At 40.9% G+C, this 26,905-nt stretch overlaps 1 protein-coding gene across 1 annotated transcript; it reads left to right on the top strand.

The window, feature by feature from the left end:
• The first annotated feature begins 731 nt into the window (after nucleotides 1–731).
• On the top strand, nucleotides 732–26,358 carry Ddx52 (DExD-box helicase 52). The gene is made up of 15 exons (XM_048446680.3): nucleotides 732–870; nucleotides 1,741–1,939; nucleotides 6,614–6,750; nucleotides 8,319–8,504; nucleotides 10,591–10,734; nucleotides 11,580–11,691; nucleotides 13,265–13,337; nucleotides 14,137–14,340; nucleotides 16,747–16,837; nucleotides 19,344–19,466; nucleotides 19,561–19,711; nucleotides 20,262–20,337; nucleotides 21,918–21,989; nucleotides 23,525–23,611; nucleotides 25,930–26,358. The coding sequence occupies exons 1-15, from the start codon at nucleotides 784–786 to the stop codon at nucleotides 25,985–25,987; spliced, it is 1,800 nt and encodes a 599-aa protein (XP_048302637.1). The 5' UTR covers nucleotides 732–783; the 3' UTR covers nucleotides 25,988–26,358.
• Nucleotides 26,359–26,905: the final 547 nt, after the last annotated feature.

Raw genomic sequence — 26,905 nt, 5'->3', positions numbered from 1 at the left:
AAGAAACGTCCAGTCTCATCTCATGCTTACTCCAAACCTGCTCTGCTTGAGTGTGAAGGTCTCACCAGAACTTATGATATATGAACATTGAGTATGTGCACTGTACTATTTATCTTGATGACTCAATTTTGTTTCTTCAGCTTTCACCTTCATTCCAAGTACTTCATCTTGTTACAATGTTTCGAGATCTGGTTTGTTTGAGCTAGTCCAGCGATTTTCTTTTCTTCCTCTGCCTCACCCCCCACTTTTTTTTTTCTTTTTTCTTGTTCCTTCTTTCTGTGGTACTTGGAGAGCAACTCAGATCCTGGCTTCCATTCTAACAATGTCTCAGACCCTTTCCCTTCTTCAGAATGCTTTCCTCTTATCTGGAATGCTGTTTCTATGTCTAAGAAAAATGACCCCTTCTCAGTGCAAACATTTGATTGAACTTGACCCTCCACCCCGTCACTATCCATCAAACCTTTTAATTTCCTTCTCAGCACTTTTCATTTTCCTAAGTTACGGTAACGTTGATTAACAGTATCTCTGTTCCCGCTAGACTGTGACCTTAAGTGCAGAATCTTGGCGTGTTTCTCACCAAACTATCCCTAAAAGCCTAGAATACTCCCACGCACAAGAATGGCCTATCCTGTGAACAAGTTTACAACTCCAACTTTCACCATGCCTGGCGCAGCCAGGCTCCGCCTCCTGGAAATACTTCCGCCTACGGCCTCTCCGGAAGCAGTCGCGGACAGGAAGTCGTATGCACAGGCGCTGTGGGGCTGCGCGGCACTCTGGGTAAAAATGGATGCCTATGATCTATTTCGCCGGCTCGGAGCCGGCGCCAAGTTCGACGTGAAGCGGTTCTCGGCAGACGCTGCTCGATTCCAGGTGCTTATTGTACACGGGGAGCCAAGTACCCGGGAAGGGGCGGGGTCCGTAGAATGAGACCGCTGCCAGCGGTGCAGTGGGCGCGCTGGATCCCGGAGGCATGGCTCCGACCACCCCCGGACCTTTCCCTTCTTTGGAGTTCAGCTTGACCTCAGACCTACCCTAGACTTCCGAATGACTTTTCCGAGCCCTGGTCGACTCAGTTGAGCCTGGCACGGACACATTTGTTGCCCTGCTTCTTTACTTACAAAGTTAGAATCCTTTCAAAGGCCCCTTCTCAGAAACTAGAGGAAAGGAATTTCAAAAACAGTAGCCTACCCAGGTCTGACTTAGCGTGCAGATAACTGTAATGTATTGGACACGGTTCTTTTCAGCGTTCCAGACAGCGGCATTTTAAGTAACCAACCAGAAGACTGGTGTTGAGATGTGGAGAGGGGAGTGTCTTAGAGAAGTAGTGAGCCCGAAGGGCAGTGAGTTGGCTCATTCGTGGAACATTTTGAACATAAACCTAATATAAAAGAACAGAGCCTTTTTGAAGGGCGATGTGTTTCTTCATCCTAACTGCAGTGCTATGGTTAAATTGTTGGTGTGAGAATGAAGTTGTTTAATATCTAATAAACGTTTGACATGTAGTAAATTGCATAAATTCTTGCTGTCATTGTTGTTACTATAAGGAGGATAGAAAAGGGTGTAGTGGTTTTTGTTTATTTATATTCCATTTGCCTAAACACCCTACACAACAGATTCTTGGTCGAAAGAGTTAAAATGATGAATTACTGAACCCATGTCCTCCATACTGATAGTCATGGTTGGATGAAAACATCACTATTCTGCCCGTAGATCTCATTTAAAATTTGGGGGGGCTTTTAGGTGGGAAAAAGGAAATGTGATCCTGATTCTTCGGAGGTACTGCAAGGACTGGACTTCTTCGGAAACAAGAAGTCTGTCTCAGATGAGTGTGGAACATTACAAACACACCAGGAGCTCCAAAATGAGGAGAAGACAGAGGGGTATCTGTTGGAGAAAAGTAAGGAGCCCAGGAAGAAAAAGAGAAAGAAGATGATTTCAGGTTAGTGTTGACTTTCTGTTGTTGTTGTTTTTCAGTTGCAGAATAGTGCAAGCTTGTAAATTAGACAATACATACCTATTCCTCTGTTGATGACATTTGGATTATATCTAGGTACTGGCTTTTAATTGCTACCATGATACTCATGCATAGCATAACCTTTTGTACAGGTGTTTCTGTCTCCCCAAGTGGAGGCACTCTGTGAAAGGGTGTGCACACTTGCTTTGAATAGACACCACAAAATGACTTCCACACCTTTGTCAGTACCGAGTTTTTGATTTGAGACGAGGATTCCCAGGTGCTGGGGTTGGAGGCCAGCAAGGTGGGAAAGCAGATATTGCCACAGAAGCCTAGTGACCTGAGTTTGATCCTCAGAACCCACATAAAGGTGGAAGGATAGAACTGAGTCCACAATGTTTTCCTCTGATCTCTACACACATGCTGTGGCAAACCCCCCCCCCCGCTAATAAAAATACATTTCATTACAACCAAGTGCTGGGATTACAGGCATGAGTGAGTATCACATCTGACCTAGCATTATTATTTGTCTTAATGTTTTTTGCCAATCTACTTAATGAAACTTTTAATTTAGATTTTATTATTAATTATTATTACTATTATTATTTTGAGACAAGTCTGTACCCTAGGTTGCCTTTTAACTTTCTCTTTTAGTTAAGAGTGACCCTGAACACTTGCTCATTTTACCTCCGTCTCCCAAGTTCTGTTGTCTCTTTAAATAAGATCCATCACCTGGTTTTAAGCTGTGCTGAGGTTTGAACCTAGGGCTTCATTATACACACTAGACAAGTACTCTGCTTTTACTCACTGAATTGTAGCCCTCCCTTTTTAATTTTGTGTTATCTTGATAATTGAGGTTGAGCATCGATTTATTTAGTTCTTTGTTTGTTTGTTTATTTGGAAGCAGGGTTTCTATTTAGTTCTGGATGTCTTGGAACTCATTGTGTAGACTAGGCTGCCCTAGAATTCAGAGATCTGCCTGCCTCTGTCTTCTGAGGGCTGGGATTAAAGGCCAATACCACCACACCTGGCTTTGAACATCTTTTTATGTGCTTTATGGATACTTCATTTCCGCTTTTGTGAATTATCTCTTCCTTTTCATAGTTTTTTTTCTTTGTTTTTTTCCCTCCTGTATAGAAAATGCTTTATAGGAGCATGTATATATTATGTCTGTTGTTTCCTAGTCATTTACCTTTTTTATATAAAATAAATACCTAAATTATGCAATGATGCTGAGTAAATTTCTTTTCCAATCTTTGTGTCCTGTTCCCTAGTTCTGTTATATTTTTCTTGAGCTACTGTATTCACACTCATTTATGTCTTTCTTCAAAACACATGGGTTTGCTATTTTCATATGCTTATATACTTTATAAATATAAATTCTCTCTATACTTTCTGTTATAAACCTTTCCCTTCCTCTCGGCTCCTACCTCCTCCCCTTTTGTGAGAAGGTCGTGCATGGTCCTGGCTAGCATGGAACTGGCTGTATAGACTGAGATACCTTAAACTTAGGGCAATCGAGCTGGGCAGTGGTGATGCACACCTTTAATCCCAGCACTCGGGAGGCATATCTCTGTGAGTTCGAGGCCAGCCTGGTCTACAAGAACTAGTTCCAGAACAAGCACCAAAGCTACACAAAGAAACCCTGAAAAAACTTAGAGCAATCCTTTTGCCACTGCTCTTCCACCCCCACCTTCCCTTAAAGGCATCTTGGAATTGTTCGGAATCAATAGGAAATTCACTGATTTGTTCTCTTTAACACAGCATAGTATACCATTATGTTCCACAGCTGGTTTAAGGTTTTTTTTAATGTTTATCTATTTGTGTGTATGTGTGTTTTTCTATAATGCTGCACATATGGAGGACAGAGGACATACTGTGGGAGCCTAGTCTCCTATCATGTACATTCTGGGAATCAGTCTCATGTTGTCAGGCTTGAGGGTTAATATACCTTTACTTGCTAAGCCATCTCCAGCCCTTAAGATTGATTTTACAAGGTCATCTATGATTGGCATATATTTATTTGCTCATTCATTCATTTATGTATTTATTTGGTTTTTTGAGGCAGGGTTTTTCTGTAGCTTTGTAACCTGTCCTGGAACTTGCTCTGTAGAGTAGACTGGCCTTGAACTCACAGAGATGCCCTTGTTCCTGCCCCCTGAATGCTGGGATTAAAGGTGTGCGCCAACCACCACCGAGCCTAGTTTATTTCTTTCTTTTGCTGTTGCAGTGTTAAAAAATGTTGTTGTACTTATCTTTGTGTGTTTGTATGACTGTGTCTGTCCAACAGATAACTTAGAATTAAAAAATTGGCCAGTCGATTTAAATTTAGATGTTGTAGAATGATCGACCTGAAACATTATATCACTCAGAAGCAGACAGAGTGTCTTCTTTTTAACACTAGGTAGTTAGTATGCCATACCTGGTTTGACTAGTGCCTTTGTCAGGAACATTTACTATGTTTCCATATTTCTGCTATTATATTGTAAAAGTTTCTTTTTCCCTAGCTTCAAGGAAGATGGTGAAACCTTTGCCTGCTGTTAAAAAAGAAATTCAGCAAATTTAGAGAACTGATTAAAATGTTGGGCAATCAGAAATACATAGATGTATACTGTAACTGTTCAGTAATAAATGTATGTAGGCTGGTAAATCTAGTAAAATACGTGTATTTATTTTCAATTAGAAATGTTAAGACTGGATTAGTGGTGATTGGGGTTATTAGCTCTGCTGTTAGCCAGCAGGCACAAGTGGTTGTCCTCCACAAGCTGGATGCAGGAGTCCTCTCTCTCTCTCTCTCTCTCTCTCTGTTCTTCCCTGCGATGCCTACTAGAACTGCCGGGAGTTTCCTCTTTCTGTAAATTTGTCTCTTCATAGTTCACAGTCCTTTGTTGGTAGGTTACTCAACCATTTCTTCTTGGTTTAATAAACTTCATATATTTTGGAAATTAACTCAGAGTAAAAGATCCTCTTATCTTTTCCTACCAGTTGCTTCATTTTGTAACATTGATATCGTCAATCCTGCTGGTTTGTTATAAAAAGTAAATGAGATGGGTGTGGTAGTGCAGGCCTTCAATCTCAGTGCTTGAGAGGCAGAGGTGGGCCGGTCTCTGAGTTCGTGGCGAGCATGATCTGTATAGCAAGTTCTGGGTCAGCCAGGGCTACATAGTGAGACCCTGTCTTAAAAAACAAGAAACAAAGAAAAGAAAAAAGAGTGAACAGAGAACCAAATTCCTTTTCCATAGAAAGCTATGTGTTTGTTTTTAGGCTAGTAGACCCGGAAGTTGAAATCCTGTCTCCATGCCTTTTGCTGGGTTTATAGGCATGCACTGTCAGATACAGCTCAAATATAATTTTTATTGGAAACTTATTTCCCAGTTTTTGTTCAAGACTGTCTGTGGACTCTGTTCTATTCGATTGATATATATTCCTGTGTTCTCATACCAGTATCATTTGGTTTTAGTTGTGACATTTTATCTAAAAACAAAACAAAAAGCAGAACAACAGATAGATTGAAAAGGCATATTATCACACATACACACACGTTTAGTGTGCTAGAGACCACCTAGGACAACTTACAAGCTAGATAAGCACTCTGCTTCTGAGCTACATCTGATCCTCAATATATGCTTTAAAATATATACAGTTTTATTGAATGCCAGTTATGTCTCAGTGAAGTTAAAAATTGTGCTTTTGCAATTCCATAGAGGAGCCGGAGAGGTGGGTTAGCAGTTAAAAGCGCTGCTCGTTTAGAGGATCCAGGTTCAATTCCTGGCACCCACAAGTCACCTTTCACTACCTATAACTCCAGTTCCAGGGGATCTGATGTCCTCTTTTGGCTTCCCTGAATACCTGGCATATACAAGGTACACAGCCAAAATACCCATACACATTAAAAAAAAAAATCAGTTAGATATCCAGGCATAGTGGTACTCACCCATAATCTCATCATTTAGAAGGTGGAGGTATGAAGATCAGAAGTTCAAAGTGAGTCTTACATAGCAAGTTCAAGGCCAGGCTGGGTTAAATGAGACTCTTAAAACATAAGATATTTAGTAAAGATCTTTGCTCACTACTAATAAATTTTTTTAGATAATTCTCACATATTTGTTCTACCATACAAATGTTAAAGATTAATGTTAATTTATAATTATTATAATTTAACGATGAAAATATTAAATTAAAAGCTAATCTGATCTCTAAGACAATTGTGTCTGCTTTTAATTGAGTTACTGTTCTTCATAGATATAGAGAGAATCGCAGTCTTTATAATGTTGGATTATGGTTTTATTGCTATTGCCCTTGAAATCTTTCTTTCATCATAATACTTTCTATCTTGGTTTTTTGTTGTTGTTGTTGTTGTTTTTTGTAAACAGAGGCTGTCTGCCATATTATTTGTGCAATTTTCAGTTTATCTCTCGTTTGAAGCATACAGTTGTCTTGATGGCCAGAACTGAAACAACCAACCAGGGGAAGAGTGAGCGTCAGAGCTCTGCCTGCACCAGGAGTTTAACTCCTGTTTCCAGGTCTCTGTGCGCTGTGCTTTCTTTCCAGTTGGATCTGCTAATACTTCACATTTTCTGGTTTAGTGTGAAGTGTAGCCAGTTTGGCAAACCTAACACAGTTGTACTTGATAACTTTTGATTTTAAAATATGTTATAGAGATTACTGCACAAGAAGACTTTGATACTACTATACAGTGGACGTCCTCTGTGGAAGCAAAGATTCAAGAGGAGAAAAAAGCCAAAGAAGAAAAGAAACTAACTTCAGGAAAGTTGGAACATCTCAGAAAGGAAAAGGTTTGAAAAATCTTTTGACCTCCCAAAGTACACATAGAGTTTTCACTGGACTTTGTTTTGTGGATTTATTTTGTTAAAACGGAAGACAAATTACATTCGTTTAGGTTCTACTTTAATGAAGTGTTTCCGTACCCATCTGTGCAATGCTGGAAGTGTTTGGTTACGATTATAGATAGGTCAGGTAGAAAGAGTTTAGTTCCAGTTGTTTTTAGGTGTATAGTGCATATATATAACAGTTTTTGACCTCTTCAAGTTTCAGGAGTAATAGTGTTGTTAGAATTAAAAATTTTAAATTTTTTTGGTCTTGAGAGGTGGCTCAATGGTTTAGAACACTGGCTTCTCTTTCAGAGGACCCAGGTACAGTTCCCAGCACCCATGTGGCAGCTCACAACCATCTGTAACTCCAGTTCCAGGGGATCTGATGCCCCGTTCTGACCTCTGCAGTCATCTCTGTAGGTGTCAAGCACACAGATGGTGCTCATACGTACATACAAGCAAAAACATTCATATACATAAAATAAATTTTATTTATTTGTTTGGTTTTTTGACTTTTCAAGATAGGGTTTCTCTGTATAGCCCTGGCTGTCCTGGAACTTGCTTTGTACACCAACATGGCTTTGAACTCACAGAGATCCACCTGCCTTTGCCTCCCAAGTCCTGGGATTAAAGGCGTGCGCCATCATCACCTGGCAATAATTTTTTCAATTCAAATATTTAAACTTCTTTTGATAAGCATGAAATCTGACTCCTTTTCTCTTTGGTGTTGAATTTACTGGTGTAAAAGTATTTTCTTCTGTGGGGATTACAGGGTTAGAATTCTTTTTGTTGTTTGTTTGAGATAGGATCTCATGTGGCCTACATGGATCTCCTGATTCTCCTGCCTCTACCTCCCAACTGTCAGGATTACAGGTGTGTGCCACTATACATGTGGAGGGTTAAAATTCCTAAGGAGGGTACTTTGTGGTGAGGGTATAGGACATGAAAAAACAATGACTGTAGCCCTGTTGCTTCTTATGTCCGTCTGCTTTGCTAGTGGAGACTGTAGTGCTTCCTTCAGGGGTTATTGTGCTGTGTTTCAGTAACCCAGAAGCCAAAATGGGGCTGTCTGTGGACTGGAGGCTGAAGTGGTCCAGTCAGTATTACTAAACTCTACCCTTGGCACTCAGGTTTAAGAAATACAAGGACTGGTTAGCTGTTTTGTTTTTAAATACTAAAAAGCACTGGTATTTGTATGCTAAGTTAGAAAACATAATTTCAGTGCTTGCCTTCTAGAAGTTTCTATAAAGTCATATAAGTTGTAAGTGTGACAAATGTTTTACAGTACATGACACATCTCTTAACTTCAGTTTGAAAGCACAGATAGGTGGGTTCCATCATCGGTGAGAGTCTTCCAGCTGTTAATACCACAAAATGTACCTAGTGTCTGTGCTAACTGGAGTTTTAATTTAAGCAGGATGCTTCATGTCTCACTGTAGCTTATCCCAGAACTGTTACTGCTGTTCTGTTTTAAAACATCAAAGACTGTTGTTGGGCCATATCCATGGTGGCTTCTTTGTCTCAATTTTCAGATCAACTTCTTTCGGAACAAACACAAGATACATGTACAAGGAACTGATCTTCCTGACCCAATTGCTACATTTCAGCAGCTTGAACAAGAGTATAAAATCAGTTCTCGATTGCTCCAGAACATTCTAGATGCAGGCTTCCAAGTGCCCACGCCAATTCAGATGCAAGCCATTCCAGTTATGCTGCATGTGAGTGCAAAGATTTAGGATGTCTGTAACATTCCCGTGTCCTCATTCTCTTCCTGTTCTTGACATCCTTTCCACCTTTAGTCCCCTTAAGTCCTTCATTTGCTTTGAAAGTGCCTCAAGTGCTGTGCCTTATAAAATCCACTCACAGGATGTGATCATTTCCTTTATGTGTGTGTAGACATAGCCTCGAATCCATGGTCCTCTTAGCCTCTCGAGTACTGGGACTTTGGGTATTTGCCACTGTGGTTGACACTCCAGTATTCTTTGTCAGGAAGTATTTAAACTCTCAGAGCATGGAGATTGTGTTTTGTCTTTTTATTCTTAGCTTTTGAAAGTTCTTATGCATAATCCAACTTAGTTTTCCCCCAATACTCTATATTATTGAAATATTCCTTACATACAATAAAGCACATAGAGTTTAAGTTAGTTTAATGAGTCTGAACAGTGTGAAACCTACGTAATATATTGTTCTCCAGTGGAAATGTACATTCTTATGTACCTCAGAAAATTCGGCTGTGCCCTGCCCATTCATTCCTTACTCTACCCAGGGGGGAAAAAGCAAAACCAAACAGTATTTTGATTACCATATTATGTTTTGCTTCTAGGATTTCAAGTGGGATTGTCACTAATCTGGACTTCTTTTGTTTAATGGGCTTTTGTTTGTTTGGGGTTTTTGTTTTTGTTTTGTTGTTATTTTGCTTTTTCAAGATAAGGTTTTTCTGTAGCTTTGGAACTTGCCGTGGAACTAGCTTTTGTAGATCAGACTGGCCTCAAACTCAGAGATCCTCCTGCCTCTGCTTCCCAAGAGCTAGGATTAAAGGCATGCACCACCACCGCCCAGCTACTTAATGTTTTTGAAACTTGTAAGACATCTGTTACTGAATAGCATTCTGTTGTATGAATATATTAATAATGTGTTTATCAAATTGCTTATTAATAGATATGTAAATTAGCTGAGTTTTATTTGAAACTAAATTTTTCTGATGGCTTTAAAAAACAATGAAGCTGGGCAGTGATGGCACACACTTTTAATCACAGCCTTCAGGAGGCAGAGGCAGGTGGGTCTCTGACCAGCCTGGTCTACAGAGTGAGTTCCAGGACAGCCAGAGCAATCAATGTAGAGAAACTGTGTTGAACCACTCCTCCTCCCCCCAAGAAAACTCCAATCATACAGCTGGGTTGTGGTGGTATATACCTTTAATCCCAGCACTTGGGAGGTGAAAGCAGGTGGATCTCTGAGTTCTAGGCCAGCCTGGTCTACAGAGTGAGTTCCAGGACTACGTCTTGAAAAATCAACCAGTCAACCAAATAAACAAATGGTGAAAGTTTCCTACTTCCCTCTCTCTCCTTCCCTCTTTTTGTCTCTTCCCCTCCATTTCTCCTCCCCCTCTTTTCTCCCTTCTTTTCTCCTCCATTTTCTCTCCCTCTTTTCCTCTTCCCCATTTACAAAATAATGAACTTGGCCTTCATTTAAGGTAGATGAAAGATGTGTGTTATCTTTTCACCCCATTATGTTCTTTACGTTGCTTTGTGTGTTGAAATGGGAATATACTCATATTTGAATGCTGTTATAGACTTACATTTATTGAATTTGCACTTAGTTCCCTCTTAGATTATTTCTGCCATTATTTCAGCTTAAAGATTTAAGAATTACAGTGACCCCTTTGAAGACTGTCACCTGTGAATACTCTTGTCATTAACCACTTTTCAATTCTAATCTTCACTCATTGTGCTAGAGTTAACAGTACAGATACTGGGATAAAGTTGTGTTATGTGCTTTGCTAGCAGAGTTTAATGGAAAGAAAACTTGAAATAGTAGTTATGCTTCTCTTTGGTTTTAGTTGTCCCTGCTGCTTATCGTCCTAATGTACATTAGTAGCAGTGTTCAGAAACACTTGGGGCAGCAGTGGCAAGCCTGGGGTGTTTGAAAACAATAGATGGGGGTGTGTAGAGAGGTGGGTAGGGTGTGAACAGTTGGATTTATTTCATTCAGTTTTATTTGTTGCTTCCATGGCTGCTCACGTTGTTTAACCAGGCTCTGAAAACTTGTTGAACTTGTCCTGTACTTACTGTGCTCTTCTGTTAGGGTCGGGAACTCCTGGCTTCTGCTCCTACTGGATCTGGGAAGACTCTGGCTTTTAGCATTCCCATTTTAATGCAGCTGAAACAGCCTGCAAATAAAGGCTTTCGAGCCCTGGTTATATCCCCAACTCGAGAACTTGCCAGCCAGGTATGACTTAGAGTTTTGAGAGGATGCATTCATGTTTGCTTTGATACGTTTCTTGTTTAAGTTAGTAAAACTCTCAAAAAAATATCTTCTGTTGTGGCCCGGTGTCCTGTAGAAAGTATTCTGTAATATACAAAATTCTTTGTAATTTGGTCTTTGAAATGTCTAGAATTTTCTGAAATGTGATTTTGACAATTATCCTTCTTTTCTAAAGGCTCCACAATCTTTGAGGTTGAAAGGGTCCAGTGATATATCATCGCGAAAATTTGTTTTCCTCATTTAGAAAAATGAAATATTGCTGGGGATGGTGCCTCATGCCTGTGATTCCAGCACTGGGAGGTGGAAGAAAGAGGATCAATATTTCAGAGTCCTCATCATTTCTGAGACCCTGTCTCAGAGAGCAGCCAAGTGTGGTGGCATCTGTCTTTAGTCCCAGCGCTCTGGAGTCAGAGGTAGCTAGATCTCTGTGAGCTTTAGGCCAGACAGGACTACATAGTGAGAGCTTGTCTGAAGAAAAGAAGAAAATAAACCACCTCGTTCTCTGAGAAAGGAGAAGCTCCCCATTGATGAGCTCTACATCCCGTGTGTGGAGTAACCACATGCTCTGCAGTAGGACTTCAGCGCTGCACTCTGAAAGCTGCAGCAGATGGGAGGATTTGGTTTTGTTTCATGGAACTAGCTTAGGATCTTGAGGCAACTATTGAGTCTTTTCAGTCTTACAGGTCAGCCAACAGAGCACTGCGGGTTTTGTCTGTGGGTTCATAATAGATGTGTTAAAGGCATAAATGAAGCTGTGCATCATGGCCTAGTATCTTAATGACTTTGGTTTTCTCACTTTTTTGTTTTAGATTCATAGAGAATTAATTAAAATATCTGAGGGTACAGGATTCCGAATACATATGATCCACAAAGCTGCAATAGCAGCTAAGAAATTTGGACCTAAATCATCTAAGAAGTTTGGTAAGAACTTCCTGCTTAGAGTATCTAAGGGATTGGAAATAATAAAGGTCTTAATTACTGTATAAGAGTTGTTGCAGTACAAGTCAGGTGACAGAGAGTGAGTGGGGGTGGGAGTGTAATTCTTTTAAAAGTGAGAGTCTCAAATAATTCATGCTGGCTTCAAATTCAAGGTTGAGAATGAACTTGAACCTCTCACCCTCCTGCTTCCAAGTCCTAAGTGCTGGGATCACAGGTGTGTACCACAGCACCTAGTTTATGTGGTGCTGGGAATGGACTCTAGATTTTTGTGCATGGTAGGCAGATACCATACCAACTCAGGCACATCTCTAAGCTCCTAATTAGTTATTTTATTTTTTTGAGACAAGGTTTAATCTGTGTATTCTTTGCTGTCCAGGAACTTGTTTTGTAAATCAGGGTGGACTCAAACTCAAAGATCTACCTGCCTCTGCCTCCTGAGTGCTGAGATTAAAGGCACATGCCACTACTGCCTGACTTTAATTAGCTTTTGTTTTTTGGGAGTTTTGTTGTTGTTCTTTTTCTAAACAGGGTTTCTCTGTGTAACAATCCTAGCTGTCCTGAAACTAGCTCTTGTAGACCAGGCTGGCCTTGAACTCATAGAGATCCGCCTGCTTCTGCCTCCCAAGTACTGGGATTAAAGGTGTGCACCACCACTGCTTGGCTAATTAGTTTTTTTGAAGAAGCTTTTCCTCCCCCATTTAACCCAGAAAATCTGTGTCTGCATCCCAGGTGATCCTCCCCACCAGTTACCACAGTGACGTTTGGCTGTAAGGGGTATTTGTAGTTGTTAGAGCTGGGGAACCAACAGCCCATTGTGGATGGAGGCTAGAAATACCATTAAGACCCTACGGTGCCCTAGACATCTGTCTACAGAAAGTTGTGGGACTCAACATGTCAGCAGTGCTAGGCCTGGGAAGTCCTGCCTCTTACCCTTGATTTCTAATCTGCCATGGAAATGCCTTGGCAGGTAACAATGGATTACATGTCTCCCCTTTTAACTTGCACTCTGAGAAAGTTTCATTTAAGATTATTTTTCAAGCCAGGTGTGGTGGCACACACCTGCAGTCTTAGCGCAGAGGCAGGAGGATCAGAGGAGTTTTTAGGCCAGCCTGGCCTTTGGGTGATCCAGTGCTGGCCTTAGAGCTGGAATGACAGCAGTGGAGTGGAGTGGTGCAGTGCCGCAGCTCTTGCCCGACCTGTGTAATAGAAGGCCTGGGCTTTTGCTCCTGGGGCGGGGAAGAAAGAGCACAGCAGCTAACCTGGAACTGGGCAGGGTAAGATGATCATGAGTTTGAGGAATTCTGACCTACACAGCAAGACTCTGTCTCAGGCAGCCAAAAGGGTGGGGAAGTTGCCCAAATAGAGTAGAAGAATTAGAGAGTTTTATGCTGTGGTAGAGGGAGAAATATGCATTACTTTCTAACAAGCAAGAGTTTTCGTATTTAACTACTCTTCCCATCCTACTTAATAAGATTAATAACTGAAATTCTGAAGGCTTAATTCTGTAGTTAGAAGGCATCTTATTTGCAGTTTCCACCCCTTATTTTCCCTGTAGATATTCTTGTGACTACTCCAAATCGACTGATCTACTTGTTAAAGCAGGATCCACCAGGGATAGACTTGACAAGGTACAGCATTCTTCTGGCTTTCGTTCACCTGCTTATTTTATTTCCTTGTCACTATGACTAAATATTTGACAAACTGTAATTTGAGGAGGAAGGAAGGACAGGCTTATGTTTAAATGGATATAGATCATTCCCTGGGGCCAGAAGGTGGGGCACCAGGTCTCCTTGCAGCCACAGTTAGGAAGCAGAGAATGACGGCTGCTGGCCCCTAACTTGTTTTCTCCTTTTTATTCAGTGCTAGGCTTCAACCTGTGGTGTGTTTTGTACAGTGGTCTTCCAGCCTCAGTTAACCTGTCTAGATAGTCCTCACAAACGAGCCCAGAGGCTTGTCTCTGGTGATTCTGGATCCTGTCAGGTTGACAATCAGTATCGTCCATCACAGTTACATTTTGTTCGCAGTTGCTCTGATTATTGTGCTTTGGTGCATACTGTCTGCCAGCTTGTGTCAGTGTAATACTGAGAATATAATAGCTTGAATTAACTAGTAGAAAAAAAACTAGTCAGGAAGAAAATTATACACTTGATAAACAGAGCATAAATCCCCAGACCTTTTACATCTTTCAGCAAGTGCAGTGGAATCCTCTGTCATTGCTAATACAGCTTGTCTTTGAAGATTTATAATTGGTGACTGAGCTACATTTATAATGTTTTTCTGCTAATTTTTCTTGTACATTTTTTTCTCATTTGATAAAGTGAATCAAAACCAGCATCATTATGGGACTTTTTCATGTATCCTGACAGTTCAGTGAAGTGTCCCAGATCTTCCAGTTCAGTAACCACAGGTTCTTTTGCTGTTTCTCAGTGTTGAATGGCTGATAGTAGACGAGTCAGACAAACTGTTTGAAGATGGCAAAACTGGGTTTAGAGACCAGCTGGCTTCCATTTTCCTGGCCTGCACATCCCACAAGGTCAAAAGAGCAATGTTCAGTGCAACTTTTGCATATGATGTTGAGCAGTGGTGCAAGCTCAACCTGGACAATGTCGTCATTGTATCCATTGGAGCAAGGTAAATAATTGTTCTTTCACGTTGTCCCACTCACTTGTCTTAAAGTAAGGTTGGTTTGTTTGTTTGCTTTGACTCAATAAAATAGGTTTAGCATGACACCAACGAGCAAGAAAAGTTTTACTGATGGAAATGTGTTTTGTTTTGTTTTTGTTTTTCGAGACAGGGTTTCTCTGTAGCTTTTGGAGCCTGTCCTGGAGCTACCTCTTGTTGATTAGGCTGGCCTCGAACTCACAGAGATCCTCCTGCCTCTGCCTCCCATACTTGGTTTCCATGATTGTTTGCTTACATAGGGCCGTATGGAAAAAGCTGGTGTTACTTAACCACTTGATAAGTAATTCTGGTACAAAACATGATTTTGTTCAGTGCCAGGAATATAGTTCAGTGATTGATAGGGCAGTTACTTAGCGTGAGATCTCTGTCCCATTCTTCAGCACTAAAAAAGGGTTTGAGGTAGATAGGCGTTTTATGCTAAATAAATACACAGTCTACCGAGATTTATGTTGTGGTTAAGTTCAGTAAACCTCTCAGCGTTCAGAAGGATTGCTAGAGCAGGCAAAAACTAAGATGTCTGAGGGTAAATAAAATAGTTAGCTCTCATAAGCCTTTTTATCATGTCTCATTTATTCTTCCTATGCCCTTTCCAATGCTCTCTTGATATATCTCGCTGTTCTCTCGCCGTTTTACCAATCTGACATGGTTTCCAGTTTATATACAGACAATTAACAAGCATACATTTCACAGAATCACAGAAACCAGGTGGACCTGGCAAAGAAGTGCCTTGGGTCTCAGAGGGGCGTGGCCGGGAAGCTCCCTGACAGATACCAGGAAGATTAATTAAGAATCAATACAAAATTATAAGAAGAGGTTTTCATGAACTGGCTACATTTCTTATGTGTAACTAGTTAAACTAGAAGTTTGTGATTAATAATTGTAGAAAAACTCAGCAGTGTTGTTGCACTTTCTGAGCACTTCCACTCCCTTCCCTGGCAGCTGGGAACCCTGCATTAGTAACCATAGTGACCCACAGGCCTGGGAGGAAGGCAAAGTGTTTGATTTGCATCAGCATCTAGGTAGCTGAATTAAAAGGATCTCTTTGGAGACTTTGCTTCCAGCTCTAGCAGGGCACCTGCCAGCACCCAGGTGAGAAGGATTTTTTTCTCTGAGACTGGTTTAGTGACTCAAGCCTTTTTCCTGTATCTGTAGGAGTAAAGGCATACACAGTTCATTTCCTTGGCTATGGTATTGTGTTAATTGAAACCAAGACAAAGGGTAAATACAGAATATTAGTAGCTTGTTAGGTTAGAGCAAAAGGCTAGTAGATTACACCTTCCTGAATCTGCCGTTAGAGAATGCATGGCCACCCAAACCTGTTTATCAGTAAGAGCATACATAGTGTCCCTGTGCTCAATTCCTCCTGCCTAGGGCTCCGTTCTTGTCAGTGAGTCCTGTCAGTAAAGATTGTTGTGGGGGACTAGGTATATGCAGATTTGAATATTAGAACAAAGGTTTGGCTGGATGAATACTTTCACATCAGGGCTCCGTGGTGTGGAGAAAGGTACACAGTTGCCCATACAGGAAGTTATCTCAGTGAATCATTTATACATTGCTAGGATATTATGGAAGGAAGAAATGTCATGATTTCACAAGATTTCTTCAGAACTGACAGTGACTATCCAAAAGACAGTGTTCCCGAAGCTCTGCAGTCGGGTTCTCCACCAGATCATACTACTGTAGGTCTGTCGTGGTCTGTCAGCTGTACTCTTGCTGTATAGTCTGTGGGCTTGCATCAGCACTCACAGATTTTTAAAAATCTCCAAGGAAAAACATGGGTTAGCAAGATGGCTCAACAGTAAGATGCTTTCCACCAACCTGAGTTAGATCCCAGAACCTGTGTGTGGAAGGAAGGAAAGCCTTGAGGAAGTCGGTGATGCACACAGGTGCATACGTGGTGGTTGGAGGACACTGTCAGGAATTGAGTCAATCTCAGGCTAACCAGTTTATATAGCAAGAGCCTTACCCTCTGTGCCATCTCTGTGGCCTGTTTGGGTTTTGTTGTTGTTGTTGTTGTTGTTGTTTGAGACAAAGCTTTACTGTATGTTTCAACAGATTAGCCTAAACGCACAGAAACCTGGGCCAGCCTCTCAGGTGCTGTATTGCAGGTCCTCACTAGCATGCCCAGCTAAAATTGATTTTTTTTTTAAGATTTATTATGCATACAATGTTCTGCCTGTATGTCCGCCTACAGGGCAGTAGAGGGCACCAGATCTCATTACAGATGGGTGTGAGCCACCATGGTTGCTGGGAACTGAACTCATGACCTCCAGAAGAGCACTCAGTACTCTTAACCTCTGAGCCATCTTTCCAGCCCTAAAATTTGATTATTAAAAAGGTGTGTTTTCTTCTCAGGAATTCTGCAGTTGAGACTGTTGAACAAGAACTTCTCTTTGTTGGCTCTGAGACTGGAAAACTTCTGGCTATGAGAGAACTTGTTAAAAAGGTATATTGAACTGCATTCTTGACTTTTGGTAGAGGGTGTTCATGTTCTATCATCCTCCTGCATTGTACTTAGTGTTGACTCTTTCTTAGTGATCCAGTGGTATTGAGTCTTCTGTTCCTTGCTTGAGTAGGAGACCTGCCTGGTGATGCCTCGATTCTCCATCTGCCTGTCTGTATCCTCCTGTTCCCTCATCTTTGCTGGTTTGCTAGTAATGATCTGGGGCACTTAGTAATGAATAATGCCTTGAATCTGGTTTTCTTTTTTATCCCAAAGTAAGTACTGAGTAGAAGCCTTGGGTAGAAAGTTGAAAGGCAGAGTTGCCTAGTGATTAAGAGCCCTTACTGCTTTTGTGGAGAACCTGGGTTCAGTTACCAGCACCTGCATGGTGTCTTAAAACCATTGCAAACTTGAGTTCCAAGGCTTCTGTAGGCACCAGGCACACACACATAGTCACAGACATATATGAAGGCAAAACACTCATTCACTTAAGATAAATCTTCAAGGGGGCTGGAGAGATGGCTCAGCGGTTAAGAGCATTGCCTGCTCTTCCAAAGGTCCTGAGTTCAATTCCCAGCAACCACATGGTGGCTCACAACCATCTGAAATGAGATCTGATGCCCTCTTCTGGCCTGCAGGCAGACACACAGGACACACAGACAGAATATTGTATACATAATAAATAAATAAATAAATATTTTAAAAAAAGATAAATCTTCAAAATTTAAAAATAAATCAACTGCTAGTGGGTTCAGGGTAAGGAGCAAAAGAGAAATATAAATTATAAGGCTACTTTTTGAAATCTGTTCCTATAGGTGAGCACAAATACGGCAGTTGCCTTAGCAGGAGCAGTTAGGGTGGCTGAAAGATGGAAAAGAAAGGTGTCTGTGCATATCTGAGGGCTGTGCAAGAGGCATGCCTTGGGAGCTAGGACATGGGCTCCATGGGCACCTCATGGAGGTTCTACCTGTACCATTCTACCTTTGGGCAGCTCACCTCCCGTACACCCCAACTCTACAGTTGTCACTTTGGTAAAATGATGTAATATCTATTTCAAAGAGCTATTCTTATATGTAATGTGTTATATGTGATACTTCGAATAATGTTTTCCTGTGTATATTTGTTCCTGTTTGGGATTATTTTTATTTTATTGAGTTAGGATCTCACTCAAAGCTCAGGCTGACCTTGATAACAGAATCTTCCTGCCTCAGCCTCCCGAGTACTGGATTATAGATGTGTGCTACCATGCACACCCTCATTTTATTGATACCCCCCTTTTTTATTTCCAAGATCTTTATTATTTACACAGTGTTCTGCCTGCATGTATGTCTGCTTACCAGAAAAGGGCACCAGATCTCATTATAGGTGGTTGTGAGCCACCATTTCCTTGCTTAGGACCTTTGAAAGAACAGCCAGTGCTTTTAACCTCTGAGCCATCTTTCTAGCCTTTTATTGATATTCTTAAAGGTGTCATTTTGCCCCCTAGGAAATTTAAGGTTTTTTCAGGTATTCATATGGTGAAATTAGATCAGAGATTTTTAGCCATGTATTTGCAATTAAAAAGGTTCTTTCATAAGATTCAAAAAAGTATAAACCAAAACAAAAAGAATTCCTGACAGGGACATTTGGAAGCATGAGGTGTTTGGTGGCAGCAAATGTGAAGTGTGCTGAGAGCTGTGTTAGCTAATGCTCAGGTGTTTCTTGATTCTGTTGGGGATTGGGAATTTTGTTTGTTTACTTTGAGATAACTAGAACTAAATTAAGATACAGGGAAATTCTGAAGTTAAAGTAAGCAATGAATTAAAGATGTGATTTTTACATTATAAGCAGAATCAAAGTTCTTGGGCTAAGAGGTGGTGGTTTTAGCATGGGTATACATTATTGTAGGAGGGCAAGTTTATTGGAATTAGTAAGGTAAAGAATACAGTCCAAGGACAATGGAAAGAACCCATTGTAGAGGGTAGATGATGAGGAAGATGGAGGCAGATTTAGACACTGGCAATGGAAGTGCTTGTCTTAGAATTTCTATTGCTGTGATAAAACACTGTGACCAAAAATAAAACAACTCAAGGAAGGGTTTATTTCAGCTTACTGTTTCACATCAGAGTCCATCATTGAGGAAAGTCAGAACCGGCACCTGCAGGCAGTACAGGTGATGGACGGGTACAGCCTAATGTCTTGCTACCCACTACTACTTTCTTATGGTACTCTAGGACCACCTGCCTAGAGATTGTACCACCCAGGTGGTACAGTGAATTGGCCCATCGATCGTTAATTGTGAAATGCTCTTCAGACTTGCCTACAAGCAAATCTTGTGGTATTTTTTTCAGTTGATAGTCCATTTTCCCAGATGACTTTTGGTTTTTATCTCAGGTTGGCATAAAACTTGTCAGGACAGTGTACTAAATTGATTGGGTTATTTGTGAACTGAACTGAAGATATACTATGAGATACTGATTGTGTTCTTTCTTACAAGTTATATGTATTAATTTTTGCTTCTTTTTCCTAGGGTTTCAATCCACCTGTTCTTGTTTTTGTTCAGTCCATTGAAAGGGCTAAAGAACTTTTTCATGAGCTCATATATGAAGGAATTAATGTGGATGTCATTCATGCAGAAAGAACACAGCAGCAGGTAGAAAGTCAACTATGTATTACAAACACCATACACTGCCTGTTTTTTCCATTCTAGAATGTACTACAACATTTAATGTGTCTTCTTTCACCAGCGAGATAACACAGTCCACAGCTTCAGAGCAGGTAAAATCTGGGTTCTTATTTGTACAGCCCTGCTCGCAAGAGGGATTGATTTTAAAGGCGTAAACCTGGTCATCAATTATGATTTTCCAACCAGCTCAGTGGAATACATCCATAGGATAGGTGAGCCTTTGTTTTCATGCCCTATTGCCCACTTATCTTTCTCAGTTCCTCTGCTGTTCCCGTTAAACATACTCATTACTTGGTGTTTGGTTCTGTGAAAATCCAGTGACTTTCTTAGGGGTGTGTATGTGTGTGTGTGTGTACATTTTCTTAATTTAATGATGTGTGTGAGCATGTCCATGGTGTGTGTGGGGGAAGGGGGCTGGAGGAAAACATCTGGTATTGATCCTCAACATAATTTCCATTATATTTGAGGCAGGGACGTTCTTGTCTTTCATTGTATACATAAGGGTAATTAGTCTGTGAGTCTCATGGGTTCCCTGATCTCTACCTATCTTAACATAGGGACATAGGGATTATAGACACATCTTACTACTTCTGGCTTCTGCATGGATTCTGGGATTTTGAACTCATATCTTCATGTTTGTGCAGCAAATGATATATCAGTGAGCCATCTCTCCAACCCTCAGTGACCATTATGTGAACCTTGAGAGTTTTCATCTGATAAAAAACAAAAATAAAAAACCTCTTGTGGTGTGGTTTCTCTTAGGTCGAACTGGAAGAGCAGGGAATAGGGGAAAGGCTGTTACATTTTTCACTGAAGATGATAAACCGTTATTAAGAAGGTAAATTAGGGGCTGGGATGTAGCTCAGTTGGTAGAGCTCTTGTCTGGCATGTTTTGATTCCAGCATCACTCCTTTCCATCCCCTCTCCCCCCACATTTAGGAGCATGTAAATTATGGAGCATAACTTAATATTTTAGTTGCAGCTGACAAAATTGCTTCATTTTTTTATATGTATATTTTATTACTAAACAATACAAAATGGCTATGTTCCAAATTCTGTTAGAGGCTCTATAGTAAAGCCCAGTCCCAAGAAACAGAGGTGGGAGCGTGGGGGTCTATGTTTTTGCCCTTTCTCTGTTAGAACTTGGAAGTGTTGACAGTGGAATATTCAGTTTCAGATTTCAGAGTAACAGAACTCATTTGAGAGCCAGCAGTTGAGCAGTGCTACTTAATGCATGGTATAAGTCGTGAGACAGACAGAGAGCCGAAGAAGAAGGGAGGGAGGGAGAGAGTGTGAATGACAGCAGGGTCTTACTGTGTTCCTGAGTAGCATGGGCTATCCTCAGACTTTAGAGCCTGAGCCTCCCCAGTCCAGTCCTGGAATTATAGGAGTGTCTCAGCACACTTGACTTCATTATGAAGGTTTTAAGTTATCGAATATTGTGCATGGCTTCTCCATCCAATCACCTCTCTTTTCCCATGGTGCATCCTTTTCCTTACTTTGCAGCCAGATGGAGTTTTATATTTAGTCCCAGAATCACTTGCCACAGAGGAAAGAGTATTTTAGCGACACATCTTATTTTTAGTCACTTGTAGCCCTTTGAAGTCTGGGTACCATCTACTTTTAGACTCTCGAGTCTTAACTTAGCCTGTCATTATAGATTTTTATGCAGATTTGTTTTCGGAGATGGGGTTTCACTATGTAGCCTAGGCTGGTGAAACTCAATAGTCTACCTGCCTCAGCCTCCTAAGTGCTAGCCTTGCAGGCTTGTGCCGCCACTCGCAGCTGTAAAGGTCCAAGGTTTTGGCTGCCTATGGTAATTTTTGGTTAAAGGATAACTGATAGCACCTCACATGTCTATCAGATGAAATGCAGTTAGGGCAAAGGGGTTGTACTCTGTTCTGTGTGTCAGTTCTCCGGAATTAGATGCGTACCGTCAAAGCCTCTGCTCTTTCACATGTCTGTGGGTAGGCATATGTTACAAGGGCTTTGATGGATCTCAGGTCTTAACCACAAGGATGTGACTGATGATCCCAGCATCGGTGTAACTGATCATTAGATTCCATCCATGAGGTGGGGATCATAGAGTTTTCCATACAAAGTCATTGTGACGACTGAATAGGTTGTTCTATGTAGAATGCAGTGCCAGCCCTTTAGTGAGCACTGTCACCTCGTGAATTCAGGCTTACCTCTGGTTTCATTAGGATTTGAACCAGCTGCTACCTAAAGCTACTCATCAGTGCATCTCAGAAATCCAGTGTGGTTCACTTGATAGTAGTTGGTACGCTCAGAGAAGACTGTGCTGGAACACTTTTGCGTAGTTTCAGTTCCTCCTATGTTGTACGGAGCGTTTGTGCATGACTGATTGTGTGCATTAGTTTAACAGCACCCATTCCTGTTTGTGGCTTCCTTTTTCAGTGTTGCCAATGTTATCCAGCAGGCTGGTTGTCCTGTACCTGAATACATAAAAGGTTTCCAGAAACTATTAAGGTATGTATTTGAATTTACTCAGAGCCTTCTCGTTGGGTTTTACATGTGCATTCTTGCTTCTTGCTTATTTGGATTCTTCCTTCTTGCCTTTATTTAGTTTGTAGTTTAAATATATGTCCCAGAATGGTGTGTTGCTGAATTTTACACTTCTTTTGTTTGTTTGTTTTTGTTTTTTTTCGAGATAGGGTTTCACTATGTCACTCTGACTGTCCTGGAATTCGCTCTGTAGACCAGGCTGAACTTGAACTCACAGAAATCTGCCTGCCTCTGCTCTCTAATACTAGAATTAAAGGCGTATGCCACTATACCTGACTTTACATGTTTTTAATTGTACATACAGATGGACTTTGACTTAAAACAGGGTTAAGTTCCACTAAGCCCATTGTAAATTGAAAGAACTATAAGTAGAAAATGGACTTAAGTGCATCTAATCTACTAAATATCCTAGTATAGTAGCCCAGTGTACTATAGGATTTCAGGATTTATGTAATTTTGTTGGTGTTTGTTTGTTTGTTTGGGGTCTTTTTTGAGACAGGGTCTCACTCTGTACTCAGGCTGGTCTGAAACTCACAGCAATCTTCCTGCCTTGACTGTCATAACTATGGAGATTACAGGCATAAATTACCGCACCCTGTTAGAGTTTCTGTCACCTTCATTGTTGAGTGACTCACTTGGAGCTTTGGTTCTCTGCTGCCATCCAGCATTGCTGAAGAATTTTGTGCCGCCTGCTGCATGTTGGGAAGGTCAAAGTGCAGAGCAGTTTTTGCTGAGCAGGTGTCACTTTGCATCATGAAGTGAAAAGACTGAGCATGCTGCAGCGCGGCTTCTGAGAGCGCCAGCTGGATGTGCGTCTGACTGTTCTCTCCTCCATTTCCCTTGTGTGTGGCTGAGTGGCACGCTGCACTCAGTCCTGTGCCCTCGCTCTGTCTCCAGGGCTCTTCCTCTTACTTCTGTACCCATTAAACAATCATAACCTTTTCCAGGTTTCCTGTTTCTGGTTTTGATTGTCTGGGTGCCTCATATAGTGGAATCACATAGTGTTTGTCTTTTTGTGGTGGATTTACTTCACTTTGCACAATGTATTTTAGTCAGAATTTCCTCCCTCAAAGCCCCTGTCACGTTTTACCTGCCCGTCTGTCCTTTAGGTTGCACCCGCGGTACATCTGTTGGAAGTGATATTGTTCAACATTTTGCCTTAGAACATATTATTTCCTTGTCAGCTTTTCTCTCTTTGAAATTCAGATTTCTTAAAAAGAAACTATTCAGTGAGTGAAATATGCTTAGACTTATTAGTAATGGTTTATTTCCTGGAGTCAGAGGGTTAGCGTCTGTTGACATAGGCCATGAGGTTGTCCCAGAATGTATTTTCATCACAGCCAGTGTGTTTTTAAAGGTTGATTTCCTGGATCCTTATGAAATAGTTGTAAGTGCTCTCAGTTAATCTAGTTCATCGAAATCAGCATAGCCTCACCTAGCTTTAGCTTCCAAATGAGCTTGTGTTTAACTAATTTCCTCTCTCACTTTCTAACTTCCAGCAAACAAAAGAAAAAGATGATTAAGAAACCACTGGAAAGAGAGAGCATTAGTACAACTCCAAAGTATTTCTTAGAGCAAGCTAAACAGTAAGTATATATCTGTGTGGTAAGGAAAGTCCTACGTGACCTGAGTGGGCATTGTTTTTCCTTAAGATACATTATTAGAATTAAAATAAATAGGTAATCCATTATGGGATGTGATAGACATGTGTTTCAGGTTGCCTCTGATTTGGGAATTTGCATATTTTAGTGTTGAAATTTGTCTATATCTATATGTTAGTCATCTGGGTTTCCCCCCGTGTGTGAAAATAGATTACAGTTTACTGTGAGGTAGAATTGCACCGCATACTCCCTGCACTGTCTATATTAGGCCATGTTACTGAGGCCAATAGTTAGGATTATTGACAAGCGATGATGAGCCTTTCTTGAAGCTCTGTCTTCTGGGCGCGAGTTCATATAATTCTCTGCTTACACTGAGGTGCACTGTAACATTTAAGAAGTACTATTTAGCTTAAGGCTTTTTTGCGGGGTTAGGGAGTGTTAGCAGAAGTCTTATAGGGTACATACAGGTATGTTTTGTCTGTTAGTGCTAGGAAGCTACATGTTGTAGGAATTTGCCAGAATATTTTGAGCTCCATTACCCTAGATAAAGAAATAGTACTTTTCACAAATTTCTTGGTACTAGTGTAGTGTGTGCTCTAACGGAACTGCTCAGTTCTAGTGATATCTTGTGTGTTCTGAGGGTGCCCTTCGTGTCCCGGGTGCTGTGGTGAACTAAGCTAATGCTTCTTTCCGTTACCTTAAACCATTCGGCAAACTGTTCCACTACAGACCACGTGGTGCTGGTGTTACAGAGACTGTAAAACAGGCTACGTGACAACATTAGAGGATCTTAGGTATGAAGCTGTGTGGACCACCCTTGTAAACAGAGTAGGAGTCTTGCGTGACAGTCTAGTACTGTGGAAATGATGTTTGCTCCAGATGTTAACATAGCGCTGTGTCCCAGAGCTTTGATTTATTCTAAGATTTAACATGGCAGAATAAACACCACAAACTTATAAAGATTTGGAAGTTTAACAGTTTAAATTCCACTGGTACTTTCTCAGTTTTATGAATTCTAATATAATGTTGTAAGGCGTGTGTCTGTGTGATCGCACATGTGTGTACAGTTTTTGTGGGGCTTGGACTTTGTCTAGAGTGTCATGAGGATTATTAGGCATGCAGTATAGTCTTACTTCTTGGGATAGCTGAGAGCTAAAATAACACATGCTGACTCTGGCTGTGTTATTAGGCTGAGTAGAAGCTGTGGAGGTTTCTCTAGAGGCTGAAGGTCAGCTGGAGCTGAAGATGGAGGCTGTTGAAATTTAATAGAATGCAGCAGTATTTTTTTATTTAGATAAAACACTGTTTTGAATAATTGCACTTTAAATGTCCTATGTTTATAGCATTCTTCTGGGCTAATTAACTTAGTTACAAGAGGACTTTGGGGTACTGGTGTTAGTCTTGTGGTACCAGCAACACAGTTAAGGTGCTTTGGCATTCTTTGTTTAATTTAACTTAAAGGCTGTCCTTAGCATAAGAACAAGATCCATCAGGATCTAGTTCCTGCTCCTTCTGCATTACAGATAGGGGTTGCTTTGGGGCATAAAAGTTCCTGTCTTCAGCTCAGCTTCCACATTAAACTCTAGACAACAGGGAACGTGTGATGACCAGCAAGGTTTTTTTCATTCCACCTTATTATTTCATTTGGAAAAATGAGAGTAGTAGGTTGTTAGGAAGCTCCCTTGAGTTAATTCATGTAGACTGAAGAAGTTTCTGTCCCACCTGATTCTGCACCATTCAGCCCAAAGAAACATTGAAAAGCTGATATTAATTATAAACCGTTTGGTCTATTAACTAGCTCTTTTACAACTTAAATTGTAACTTGGTACCTTTTCTCAGTAAGGCATTCTCATCTTGCTTCCTCTGCATCTGGCTGGTGACTGTGTCTCTGCTTTTCTTCTTCCCGGAATTCTCCTAGTCTAGTCACCCTGCCTATACTGCCTGTCTGGCTACTGGTCAGCGTTTTATTAAACCAATATGAGTGACAGATCTTTACAGTATACAAGAGCATTATCCCACAGCAAATGCATGCACAAAGAACACTTAACAGCAATGTCTAGTACTTAACACTGAACAGGTCAAGACCAGACTGTCCCTTGTGCTAAGTAACAGTGTAGTTGGTTGTGATGTTTCTCATATGGACAGAGATTTTTATGCTAGACAAAGAACTAGTTAACATCTTTGTTCCCAGTGCCTCATATGCTTTGCTGTATACTAACTTTCAACATATGTTCATTTATGCCCTTGGTTATAGAAGTGAGTGTATATAGAGTTGCTGATTCAACATGTCTTCCTATTCACAGGAGAAAGGTTGCTGGCCAAAACAGCAAGAAGAAAGAAACTCTTGAAGAGAAAAGTTAAAAATAGATACCTTAGAAGGCTATCCACGCAGTGTAATTTATGAGCCCAGCATGAATTCTCATGGATTACTTAACAACCGTCTTTAGCACGCGTATTAAATCAACAAAGATGTGAGAAAAGAAAGTGGTCCTAATTTACCAATGCATCAGGGCAAGCTTCACCTTGTAGGTGAAATTTATGCAATGGAAATAACGTGCATTGACATTTCTGCCCGAAGTCGGAGAGATACTTCTTATAGAAGAACGAGAGTTGATGTTAAAAGAACACCCAAATGTGGTGGACTCTTAAGGATTTTGCCCTTCCAGTGTGGTGCATGCTGTGGAGAGGCATATGGAACAGAATTTTAAAATAAAATCTTGAGCTTGAATGTACCATCCACTCTTGTGTGCGTGTAGGGTGTTGTGTATGGGATGCGGATGAAAGCAACACAGGCCATGCACTAGGAAGAAGCCTAGTGCTCCCTTCAGTGTTTCTTTATGGTTATAATGGCCTTTGTGGTATGAGCCACAATAAGGCGGTACCTTACCTATTACTAGCCAAGTTGCCGAGGATTGGAAACTTCAGTCTGTTGAAATTTACTTACAGCACACTGGGAAGGAAGTTCATACTTCGCTGTCACAGTGTTGCAAATATAAGATTATGATCAGCCTCTCCCTTTCTGACTTCGTTCTCCATCATTTAACCATGTTCTTTCCTGTCTCTTTCCATTCAAGATAAAAGCTGATAACAGTGCTTTATCCTGATAAGGAAGAGCAGTCCTGTTACATGATACACCTGGCTTCACTTTCCCAGAGTCTTATCTTTGCTAAGTTTTGATAGCCTTCATCCACCAAGGTGATGCACAATGCGCAAGTTTTCCTTAATTACCTATTTTTGTACAGTGGGATTCAGAAAGACTTGATGCCGGTTGGAGCACAA

The sequence above is a fragment of the Myodes glareolus genome, chromosome 9, assembly GCF_982192425.1.
Source record: "Myodes glareolus chromosome 9, mMyoGla1.1, whole genome shotgun sequence".
NCBI lineage: Eukaryota > Metazoa > Chordata > Mammalia > Rodentia > Cricetidae > Myodes > Myodes glareolus.
The sequence above is the reverse complement of the archived record's forward strand: the minus strand, read 5'-3'. Positions and strand labels throughout refer to the sequence as shown.

Coding starts and splice junctions, on each gene's coding strand:
- Ddx52 (XM_048446680.3), top strand. CDS start 784: ATGGATGCCTATGATCTATTTCGCCGGCTCGGAGCCGGCGCCAAGTTC. Junction 1,940..6,613: donor GAGAAAGAAGATGATTTCAG/GTTAGTGTTGAC, acceptor AATATGTTATAG/AGATTACTGCACAAGAAGAC. Junction 16,838..19,343: donor TGAGAGAACTTGTTAAAAAG/GTATATTGAACT, acceptor TCTTTTTCCTAG/GGTTTCAATCCACCTGTTCT.